The 12,494-nt window shown below is 34.8% G+C and overlaps 1 protein-coding gene across 1 annotated transcript; it reads left to right on the top strand.

Moving 5' to 3' along the window:
• Nucleotides 1–1,213: 1,213 nt before the first annotated feature.
• LOC149230025 (uncharacterized) lies at nt 1,214–1,675 on the top strand. The gene has a single exon (XM_089381182.1). It carries the CDS (start codon nt 1,214–1,216, stop codon nt 1,673–1,675), a length of 462 nt encoding a protein of 153 aa, XP_089237308.1.
• The last annotated feature ends 10,819 nt before the right edge of the window (nt 1,676–12,494 follow it).

Genomic DNA, 12,494 nt, shown 5'->3' with positions numbered 1-12,494 from the left:
ATGGTGGTTTACTGGGCTCATTTATTTTTCATCCCAGCAAGCATAATTATGGCAATGAATAAGCTTATGGCGAATTTCATATGGGGAGGTCAAGCGGGCAAAAAGAAATTTCATCTCTCATCTCTAGCCAATATTTCCAATCCGAAGAGCTGCGGCGGATGGGGGCTTTTAGACTTGAAATCTTTTGGAAGGGCTTTACTCTGTAAAACTCTGTGGAGAGGCATTTTTGAAGATGGTCCGTGGAGTAACATAATTCGTTTCAAATATCTAAGAAGGAAGGATCTGGCATATTGGCTCAGAAAGGAAAAATTAGGCTCTTCTAGGGGGTCTCCTGTTTGGCTAAGCCTCCGAAAAATTGGCAAATTTTTTCTGGAAAATTTATATTGGCATTTCCAAACAGGTAAAAATATTCTCATTGGAAAAGACCGTTTCATGAGTGGTGCTGAAGCGATTGAGATTCAGGATTCACTTCTAAATTTTCTCCACAGGAAAGGTTTGTTTTATTGGGAGAGTCTAATTGCAGGCTGGCAAGGCCCAATTCCTCTTTGGAAGGAAGCTGAGACATAGCTTTTCAGTGGGATCAAATCAGAATCCGTCTCAGAAACTGTGGAATCTTTCGCACAGAGGATCACGATGGTCTCATTTGGAGAAATTCGAAAATTTTATCTGCTATACAGGTAAAAGATGTTTATAGAGACCTGATTAGGCTAAAGCCTTCTCTCCTCAAGCCTTCCTTTCCACCCATCCTCTGGAAATCACGATGTCCCTCAAAAATGATCCTGTTCTCCTGGTTGGCCTTCCACAATAGGAACCTCTCTTGGGAAAATTTAAGAAAACGCGGATGGCAGGGTCCGGGCGTTTGTTCCATCTACTGGTCTGAAGAAGAAACCAACTTCCACCTCTTTCTAGACTGCAAGAAAACTCGTCTTCTGTGGTGGTCGCTGGAGGAGTCCCATGGCATCCAGCATATGTCTCATTCCTCTATTTCAGACGCATTTATATGGAGCAGTCTTCAAAAGAAATCATGGAGATCAATCTTCATCATTACTGTATGGTGTATATGGAAGTGGCGCAATAGGTTTATATTCAACAGTAAGGTCTCCCCTTTTCTGGAATTATCTCCATCATTTCTTCCATTTATGAATCGATTCCGCAGTGCCTATCCAAGGAACCAGAACAGAAAGGAAATGCGGTTCAGCAGGACCTGTCTTCTATGCCGAGGGCCTTCTTCAACGGGGCTGAACAGGGCGGTCAATGTGGATGTGGGGTCATCATCTCGGTAAATGAAAATTGCCATTATCACATTTACTGGAACGGGGGGTGTGGATCAAACAGCAAGGCGGAAGCGATGGCCCTTGCTGGCCTCCTTCATTTTTGTCTTTTTATCAATCTCCAGGATGTTTCCATTTTTGGTGACTCTAAGGTCATGGTTGATGGTGTTCTTGGGAAGAACATCATTAGGAAGCCGCAGCTCTCTGGATGGATCGACAAGATCAAATTTTTATGGAACAGATCAAAGGGAGTTACCATTCATCACATCAAGAGGGATCTTAACCAGCGTGCAGATGACTTATCAAAAAGAGGTCTTCAGGCGACTCCAGGCTTATGGTTCATGCAGGTTGCCTATGAGGGCAATTTCTTATCCATTCAGGACTTCTTTCCTCCTGATTTCTAACCTTGCTTTGGTCCTGGCTCTTTCATCATTTTCTGGTTTTGTTTTTCTATTAAGTTCAGATGCTTCTCTCTGGATGCTGAAGTTTATCATCCTCTAATCTTGCTATTTCCAGTGAACGCAGGTTCTCCAAGCTTGTTTTTGTCTTTCCTGTTGCGGGGAGCGGTTTGTTATGAGCCGTTTTTATTTCTCAGTGGTTAATTTTAGTCTTATCTATGATCAGCGAGCCTATTTTAGCCTTGGCCCTTTAATGGCTGTTAGTTTTTGGGTTCTCTTGGTAGTTTCTGTTCAGATGTTTTCCAATTTTGACGGGAGCTCATTTTGGTATTAATTCTCCGTTCCTATATATAGGCTCATATATGAGGAACAACTGTGCCTTTCAGTTTTGGCTGGAGCTCTTTCTGGCGTTAATTCCACTCCTATGTATAGTTTCATATATATGAAAAGAACAGTTGTACTGGTATAATGTTTTATTTATATTTCTGATATAAATGCAATCAAGCTTTTTTCGACCTGAAAAAGATACAAATAAGAAAATTACCTTAAAATTCACTTATGATGTATTATCCTAAGATAGTGGACTTGTGACAAAATATGAGATGGAAATGGGGTAAAAAACATGTCAAAATAAAGATTTATGAAGCAAAATTAGAGAAACCTTAAAAATCGCTTATGGTATATTATCATAAGAGGGTGGACTTGTGACAAAATATGAGATGGAAATGAGGTAAAAAAACATGTCATATAAAGATTTATGAAGTAAAATTAGGGAAACAAGTGATAAAAATGATGGAACTCCAAATCTAAACACCCATATGCATAAATTTAGGAATATTTTGACTTTTTAGGTATATAAGGATTTTTTTCCATTTAGCTTAATTTAAACATGTTATTTAGCTTAATTTAAACATGTTATGATTTTTTTTTTAAGTAACATTTTTTTAATATTTGCTTTAAATTTAACAGAGATTTTAAAAAATTGTTAAAATCATAAATATTATTTATTAAGATTACACAATTAAACTTTAGAATACTAAATCTATTTATACATTTAAAAATATAGTTTTAATAATAAATGTTTTTAATTTACTAAAAATTATAATGAAAAGTTATAATTTAAGAAAAAATGATATACCCAAAATCATATAAATTTATTCTTCTATTCTTTCGACTTTAAAAAAATTGACTAGTATTAAAACAATGACTTGTTAAAAATGGTGGTGGTATGAATGGACTCATATCCCCCACACTTTCCTTCTCATACTCTCCTCAACAACAACAAAATTCTAATTTAGGTGGATGCATCCTCGTACATGAACCTTGTAAGATTGCCATCTAGTGGACAAAAAATGATCACAAACCTTGTAATATTTCCATCCGGTGGTCAAAAAGTAATTGTAGATTAATGTTTTTGCTTGAGAAATTATGTAAAACCAATCGTCTAATGTTGGTTGGAATACCAACATATTGTGTTGAAATATGGTCTACTAAAAAAAGTCACAATTCTGATATCTGTTGAAATTATAAATGTTGTGGCAACTTCAAATAATACCCCCTGAATATCATGCAGTATGATTTCCCTCTCATTGTGACTGCAATCCATGATGTTAAGGTTTATGATTTCTTTTATTGGTGTATTGTTTTACCTAGGAGTTGATACTATTTACTATACAAATGGTCTCTTGTTGTTTGTCTTTTGGTGCAATGGTGTACTAAAACCCAATCTATTACAAGGTTGTTTTTTCCATGCGTAGAGCCAACAAGCAAATGATTAGCAAGGTGAATACAAAAAAAAAAAAAAAAAAAACAAACAAACAAACAAACAAACAAACAAAAAAACAAAAAAAAAAAAACAAAAAAACAAAAACAAAAACAAAACAAAACAAAACAAAAAACAAAAAACAAGAAATGTAACTATATCTATCAAAGAACATTAAATACAATGCAAGAGACAATGAAAAACAAAAGAAATGAACATAAGAGGTAGGGAAGCAAGAATTCTCTTTATTGCTTGATGAAAAGAGTTATAAATAATCCCAGAGACACTAAAGGGAGCTAATAGAGCAAAGGGGCTCTATGGATCTCCTAAAGGAAGGCCCCTTTTCCCTCTACTTGCAAGAATGATCTCTCCTCAAAGAAGTCCTATGAGATCTCTCAATGGTGAGCTCCTTGAACATAAAGAAATGTTAATTGGCTTTACAATTTGGCAGCATAACTTTGCATTGGATTCTCTCTTGTTTTGGTCCCAATTCCACTAATATTTATAGGCTCAAACCCAAGCCTTGGCTACCTTCAGTTCATTTATGAGATTTGATCTAGTGGAAGACAAGAGGATTCCTTTGGAGGCTCCTTAATGCTTCTTTGAGTGGAATGGCTCAAGATTGAGCTAGGCATGCAAGTCATGTCAACAAAGGGCTGCTCATTTAACGTGAAGTGGTGACTTACTAAGTTGTTACTTTTGCAGATCCATGTGACTATCGATGAAATAAATGTGATTATCCATGCAAAACTACTGAAGTGACTCTACATGGTTTAATTTTTTTAATTAGAACCTTAGGAACCTTTAGTTTTTCTAATTCATGATGATTTTCAATCTTCACTAGTACACTTGCATGTGTCATTATTTATTGTTAAGCATTTGTGGTCAGTGTAATCGGGTGTACTATTTTTCAGTGATAACACCTCCCAAGCTCTTTTGTCTTCCTTAATTTGATGGTTGCTTTGTATTTTTATTATGTGACACTATTAGGTGACAATGATAGTAGAAAATCCTCTAACAAAGGTGATGCAGGTTATGAATGTTAAGGAATCACTATTGGAAATATTTAATTAGACATTTCGAATCTCTTCATGCACTTTTCTCACTAAAGGTAAATGTTGCTACGAAATCTAGCACTTTACTGCAAATCCTCACTAAGAAATCTAGATTAAGAGCAACAATGGGATTAGTCACCATTATCACCTTAGTAACTATTCCTTTGTTTTTATATGATAAAATATAATACCCACAAGGGAGGCTTTCCCAACATATGTCACGGATTAGATAACCCAAGTGCTTCCAGGCTAAAAACCCCCTAAGGGTTCTACTGTAAAATTCACCCCAAAAGAAGTGTTCAATATTTAGGGTTTCATGTGAGATAAGATGTAATTCCAAGACAACAAGTTCAAAGGACGCTTTGGCTAAATCTATATGGCTTCATAAGTCCTTGAGAGGCTCAAATATGTTTCCAAACATGTTATCTATAATTTACAAATTGTTTATGAGAAATTCTTCGGCGTAAATCACAGGATAAATCATTTGTCGACGCGTTTCGAACCAACAAGTGTGGTTCATCGTCAGGACAAGTTGAAGAAACAGATCCAGCTTAGCATGTTAAATAGTCTGAGCAGAGACTCCAACGGCTATCTTGACTAATGGCTAATTTTGACTTTAGGACCAGAGTCAAGATTTAATTGAAATTAGTTAAATTATGTGAATAAATAAAAATATAAAATAATTTAAAATTGTTAAAGGTTAGTTAGAAAGTTATTAAAAAATTATAATTTGTTTTTTAAATGGGACTTAAATAATAAGTATATATATATAAAAGAAATATATACAAAGGTTAGTTAGAAAAAAATTGAAATATACATAAAAATAATAATGAATAAAATTTTAATTACGAAAGTAATAAAAGGTAAAAAGATTTTATTTCATTTTAAATAAATAAATAAATTCAATAATAATAATAATAATAATAATAAAATAAATAAATAAATAAAACTAAAAATAAAAATAAAAATAAAAAATAAAAATAAAAATAAAAATAAATAAATAATAATAATAATAATAATAATAAGAATGGAAATTAAATAAATTAATAAATTAATTAAAGTAAATAAACAAGCGAGCGAAAAATAAAATTAATTAATAAATTAATTAAAATAAATAAAACAAGTGAGTGAGAAAAAAAAAAGGAAGAAGAAGTAGGATTTTAATTAACACAATTACAACATGTAAATATTTATAACAACAATAACTAAATAGTCCAAATTTTATAATAGGCAAGTGAAAACTAAGAGTTAATCAATGTAAACTATCAATTAAATTACAATAATTTTTAATGGCTAAAAACATGTAAAATATCAAGAAAATAATAAATAATGTTGAAAAATATAGTTTTTGGCGTAACCCGACCCTAAGCTACCTTGGAAACCATTTAAAAAGAAGAAGATTTGTTTTTTCTTGTGATATTAACAAAAGAATGGCCTAGTTCCTTTCTCAATCAAGGGCATAATGGAGTCTAAGGCTAAATCTATGGAAGAGCACTTATGGAAGTGATTTAAGAGAATAGATAAAGCAATGATTAGTTCCTAAATTCCTGAAACCCTAGCATTTTTCACTCTTATTAGAGACAAAATGGGAGGAAGCTACACTTAGTTTCCTCAAGAGAAACTTGATGATAATCTTGTCGAGGAGATGTTGTAGCTGTAAAAGATTCAACAACACTTCAACGAAAATTTCATTCAAACCCTAATTCTATGACAAGTGTAATATGGAACAAGATACAATAAATTTCCACAAAATCACCATAGAATCACATTCATCATCCAAGAGGAAGAACCAATCCAATCACAATATCTGTTGGGCTAATTTATTAACATAAATTAACACAAGTATTTAATTATCAATCCGAGTTTGTAAAACTTGGAGGCAAATCCACAGTATATGGACATCAGATATAATCAAGTTTAGAAGATAAAATTGGAAGATTTAAAGAAGTACATATTACAAATATAAACCTATTTTAACAATTTCTTATTCATTTATGTAATATATGAGGGAAGAGGCTCCTAACTTAGGAGAACAAGGTTGTCCTTCCCTACAATACTACTTTCATGAAGATAAATCTAAGAGCACTAATTAACAATGGTTTACAATGCAGAAGATGTAAAAGAAGAGGCTCCTAACTAAGGAGGTTCAAATTGTCCTTCTTCACAATCCTACTATATCACAATCACCATTGCTTCAAACCAGAAATGCATAAATAACTTCAAATAAGAAAAAGAGAATGAAATTCAGTTTTAGTTCAAGATCAAATAGAAGGGGAATTTAACTTAAATTCCTGTGTGTCCCTTCATATGTAGATTAGAATTAAACCAATATTCATTCAAAAATCATCACACATTAATTCAAATAAGCAAATCTGAAACAAAACAAGTAAACAAATCTAAAACAACTAGTTCATGAAAATTAAGCTAGTTTAACAATGAAGTGTACTTAGCTTGGAGTGGGAGCCCTCCACCCTTGCTTTGCACACTTGAAGAAATCTCAGCTACAACAACTTCAATAAATCAACCAAGCATGAACAACAAATTGAAATGAAACAGGTTCTTCAAATTAGCTTCAAACTCCAAAGTGTCTCAACATAAAACTATACAAAAGTTACATATAAATTACATACATAAGCCTTCAAAGTCTTGGCTTAAATAGAAGTTTATGAAACAAACTGATCTATAATCTTTCTAACAATCATATCTACTCATATCCACCTATCTAAGTCGAACTCATCCAATTCATCCCAAGAAATATGGTCAATCCCATAAAATCTCAAAACTGCCCTATTTCCTAGGGATTTTCTGGTGACTAGTCATGTTTGACCAGCCTTGACTGGGCCTAATAAAGCTTGTTTTGACCGAACCAAGTGGAGTTAGCTCAGTCCTAGTTCCCAAGCTTTCCATTCATGCATCCAACTCGAGCCCAAGTGTCCTGCAAACATGTCATCCACATAGCTATTACAGGAATTTCTGATTCAGTCCAAAATTGCACTTGAAACTCAATTTTCATAAAAACTTCTAGAAATTGCAAAATTAAAATTAAACACCTGAATATGCATAAAATACATCAAAATGAGATGGATGTGATGGAAAATGGATGGAAAATATAAGGATTAAGTAAGTTTCCTTAAGCAAAAATAGACCAAAACTGAGGGCCAACAATATCATTCGAAAGACAATTTTCTCATTTAATGTTCCATAATGACCAAGATAAAAGAGACAAACTAGTGCTCACTCTCTTAAGTGTTAGTGTAACAATGATACTAAGGTAAATTGACCTCATTTTATTTATATGAGGCAACCAAGTATATTTTACCTTAAATAAGACTAAAATCCCCAAAATTAATATAAAATGTGATTACAAGTTGGATAGGTCACAATCCAACCCCTAAAGATAGCTGACTCAAAGATAAAACATAAAAATAAGCCTCAACTAGCCCACACATGTGAGTCGAAACCTCCAAGGGTGACATCATCCTCATAAAGGTGTGTTTCTCATCAAAATGTTCCATGAATGAGTCAAATGGGTTCTTCTCACTCCAAAAGTCACATCTCCTCATCAAATGGTGTTTAATCATCAAGTAAAGTCTCCTTCAATAGGGTTTTATCATCAAATATACCCATGTCATTAATCCAAGCCACGTGAAAGGGATATTATGGAGATATGGCATGAAATCATCATCTAGCCCAGTGTACCATTCCCTTAAAAGGGGTCTCAAATCACCATCATAATCAAATCATCTAAAAAATAAGGCAACATCCATCAAGAAGGTACCATGCAAGCTTAGGGGCACCTTATCATCTTTTGGGTATGACAACTCTCTAAGAAACACCCTGGCTTAGGTATGTAATGTTTTAGGTCTTAGAGGGAGAGAAAAGTGTCATAAACAATGTTGAATGCATCCCAAGGTCAATGCTTTTCAAATTTTGAGCAACATCATAGTTCTGGTACCTAGTGGAGTCATGAAGTGGGCTTGGATGTCCTCTCTGAAGTGTTGGAGCAACATTATGCAATCCCTTGAGGGGTGTCAACTATACTTGGGAGTAAGAATATAACACATACATATAGAATCAAGTGAGATCAAATCATAGGTGCAATCCACCATAAGATTCTCAAAATGGACCATATTTAATGTAAAGGGAATTGAAGTACTTTACAAAATAATAATCTTCAAATGTCTTTCTAGCTTATGATTTCTAAACAAGTTACCATGCCTAGGTACGGGAGGATTATCATCGTCAGTCTAATTTATGGATTTGAATTAGAGTATCTGTTTTAATATCAATCCAGGTTGGTAAACTTAGAAGCACACCAAGGTATATGGATCTTAGATTTAACTAGTGTAGGAAGTAGTTGTTTAGATGAAAATAATGGAAATGCATATTACAAATAAAAAATACAGATTGTAAAGAAAGCATAGAAATTCTGATCTATAAGCATGAACAAGTGAATAGTGATTTTATTTGAATCATAGTCAACAAGGAAGAGGCTTTTGTCTTAGAGATCTCGATTGTCCTTCCTTTTGATTTATTTTTCAACAAAACCAAATACACCATAAAACATAACACTTGATTTAAGAAAGCAAGAAAGGATGAATGCATAGATAAAAATTCTGGTCTAAATCTTAGTTCACAAGGAAGGGGCTCCAAATTGGAGACCTGTGTTGTCATTCCTTACTCAAATTAGTCATTGAAAGGAGATCAATTCCAAAATATGAATGGTCATGACATGTTAATAAGTTTATACATAAAATATTCACAAGAGATTATACAGAAAACTAAAATGCTAACTTATTCACAATTATGCACATTAATTCACAAAATAGTGTACTTAGCTCAGTATGGGGGCCATCCACCTTTTCCTGGTACACTCTAAAACAATCAGCTACAACAATTCACCATTCATAACAATGATCCACCATAAATATGAAGCAAGTCTTCAATTATATTCAGAAAGATAACAATCACAATGATAATAATATGTCCATAGTTGCTTAGTAGTTGTGCTTAAATAGGCTAAGAATGTAACAAAATCAACTATAATGGATGTAACAACCAACAAGAGTCATATTCCACCTAATAGGGTCGAACTCATCCCTTTGTTGCACAAAATATGGGAAGATTCCACAAAATCACAAAATTGCCCCTAAATCAGGGGATTTTCTGAGTGACTGGTCAAGTTTGACCAACTTTGACCGGGCCTGTTCTGACTCATTTGGAGTGTGCCAATAGGAGTCTGTCCATCCTTGGTTGATGTGCTTCTCGAATCTACCTTCAGTTTGTGCTCATGCGTCCTGCACATACGAATTCAATGGAGCCATTACAGGAAATTCTGTTTCTGCCGAAAACAATTTTTAATGGTCAATTTTTCCTAAAAATTCTAAAAATTAAAAGACATAATTATTTTACCTTAATGTGCAAAAAGAGGCAAAAATATGACAAATATTATCATGATATGGTGGTAAGGGATCGTAAAACAGTTGAATATGTATGGTAAAAATGGGTCAAAATTGAGGGCTAACGTCTCCCCCTTGTTGATCCACAAGCATGTCTTCATGCTTGTCTTTGTCTTTTGGATCTCCTACCTCTACATGCTGATCTCCCTATTGTTCTGCATGTGGATCTACCTCATGATGTAGAAAACTCAATCTGAGTTGCTTGTAAAAGTATATCAATACCTTCTTGCCCTTTTTCTTCTCCTTTGTAGATTGCATTTTTTACCTTCTGCTTCTCATATTTGTATTGCCAATGTTTCTTCTCTTTTAGCCACCTGTATGCTTGTTTTGAAATGAGGATGTTTTATGTTTCCAATTTCTTCATTTTCTTCTTCAACCTTGTTGTTTTGCTCCTTGTACATTTCATTTTCCTTTTTGAGATGTCTCTCCATGATTTTAGTTACTTGGAGCTTTGTGTTTAATTCCTTCATATTCTTGGCATTTTCTTCATCATGAACTTCTTCAGAAACCCCTTTGATCTTCTTGGCATTTTCTTCATCATGAACTTCTTCAGAAACCCCTTTGACCTTCTTTGTATTTTCTTCTTTGTGACTTTTTGATGGTTCACCATGAACCTCTTTAGAAACCCCTTTTATCTTCTTTGCATATGATGAGTAGGATGATGATCCCTCAATCCAAGAATCTTCACACAAAGAATATTTTTCTGATTCCATAAGTTTTTCTTATGCTTCCCTCTCTATCTTTTCAATAATTTCGTGATGTGATTGTTGAGGTGTGCTAAGAGGCAATTCTTCCAGAATTTCTACATTAATATCTTGGTCTTCCTTAGAAGGCTCCTCTATCACCTTTTTCCTTGACTTCCTTGGGAAAGATATGAAAGATCTTTCTCTCTCTCTCAATGCTTATGTCTTCTTGCTTCTTCTTGGATATGGTTCTTGGGTATAATGGCGACTGCATAATATCTCTAGAAAGATGCAATTGTTCAAGGGCTTCCTCATTTCCAATTGACTCTTGTCCCTTCTGAAATTCCACAAAGTGATTCTTATCCAAGAAGTTTTCCCATGTCTCTCCTCTATTTTTCAATTGATACTCAATAAGGATCTTAATTAACCCTTGGTGGTAATAACTTACCTCTTTGTTTTCTGTTTTTCTTCTCACCCCTTCTGTTAAACACACATGGACAGCAAGAGAGATATGAAAGATAAAACATGCAATACATTTTTTTATTAACAACTGATATACATTTATAGTACATTGTTGTGACCGTTGGGTTTCACTTCCCAAGGTCTCTTGGACTGCTTTGGTCTATTCGGCTTCCACACTAACCCATTAAGGATTAGGTGTCCAACATTCCCCCCCTTAATCCGAAGGGTTATGTATGAGTCCAAGAAGAGAGCTGTAATACAAAATGTGCAAATATGCATGGTAGCACTAGGCTGAATGTGCTCTCTGAAATGTTGGTATAAAGGGCGGTGGTTTAAGGATGACCACCAACACTGGAACGCTTAGTGCAGTTCCCGGAACTCTTCCAAAACTGGCAAGAAACTGAAGTTTTCTGCTAGAGGAAGTGATCCTATTGTTTTAAAGAGGGAAACCTTCAACCATAAAAGGGAGGTCTCACCCCGCATAAAAGGTAAAACTTCAACCTGAAAAGGGAAGTCTCAACCTGTGATGGTTTAAGGATAACCAACAACTCTGGAATGCTTAATGCAATTCCTGGAACTCTTCCAAAACTGGCAAGAAGCTGGAGTCTTCTGCTAGAGGAAGTGTTCTCAATTTTGTTCCTGGAATGCTTCCGAAACTGGCAAGAAGCTGAAGTCTTCTGCTAGAGGAAGTGTCCCAGATTGCCAACTGAAGGCATGTTCAGGCATCTTTGTCTCTGGCTACAACTCTGAAACTGGTGTGGCAGGTTGTGGCTCAGGCTCGCTTGATGTGACTTTGAAGCTTGTAGATGACCATCATTTCCCCCCCTGTCAGATACAAGGTGAGATGATGGAGGAAACTCAACTGCAAGACTGTTCAATATTCTGGAACAAGTTCTGACATGTGTTTGGAATATCTTCTTGGCTGTTGATGCCCATTGCCAAGAAGCGATCCATCCAAGATGAATCTTTGTTCTTGCAGGACGTTTGTTTCTGAAGCATCTGTGTGAAGAATGACTGGTTTTATGACAGTGCTTACATGGATGAAGATCAAAACAATGATCTTTCAAATGGCCAACTCGGTCACAGTGTTGGCATTTCACGATCTGTTGTTTTTGTTGTTGTTGTTGCTGTGGAAGAGAGGCAGAATCTGGAACAGCTAGAGGTGAACTGTCATGAGGAGCAGGTGAACTGTCATGAATGAATCCAACACTCTGAAACTGAATGGGCTTGGCATAGTCTGCAATATGAAAGGACAAGTCCTTGTCATATCCAAGACCAGTTTTGTGCTTGTTGTGGACAAGCTGTTCCCAAGGTCTGATGATGGGCTTGGGAAGTGCACACTGAGTTTCTGCATCTACATGTACAATTGCTGCTTTATTGGATACTAAATCTGCTTTATTGACT

This window comes from Pinus tabuliformis, chromosome J (genome assembly GCF_031772625.1).
Source record: "Pinus tabuliformis cultivar Carrire ecotype Pingquan chromosome J, CPIR1, whole genome shotgun sequence".
Classification (NCBI taxonomy): domain Eukaryota; kingdom Viridiplantae; phylum Streptophyta; class Pinopsida; order Pinales; family Pinaceae; genus Pinus; species Pinus tabuliformis.
The sequence above is the reverse complement of the archived record's forward strand: the minus strand, read 5'-3'. Positions and strand labels throughout refer to the sequence as shown.

Bases quoted from the DNA above. Each gene is read 5' to 3' on its own strand.
- LOC149230025 (XM_089381182.1), top strand. From the start codon at position 1,214: ATGCCGAGGGCCTTCTTCAACGGGGCTGAACAGGGCGGTCAATGTGGA.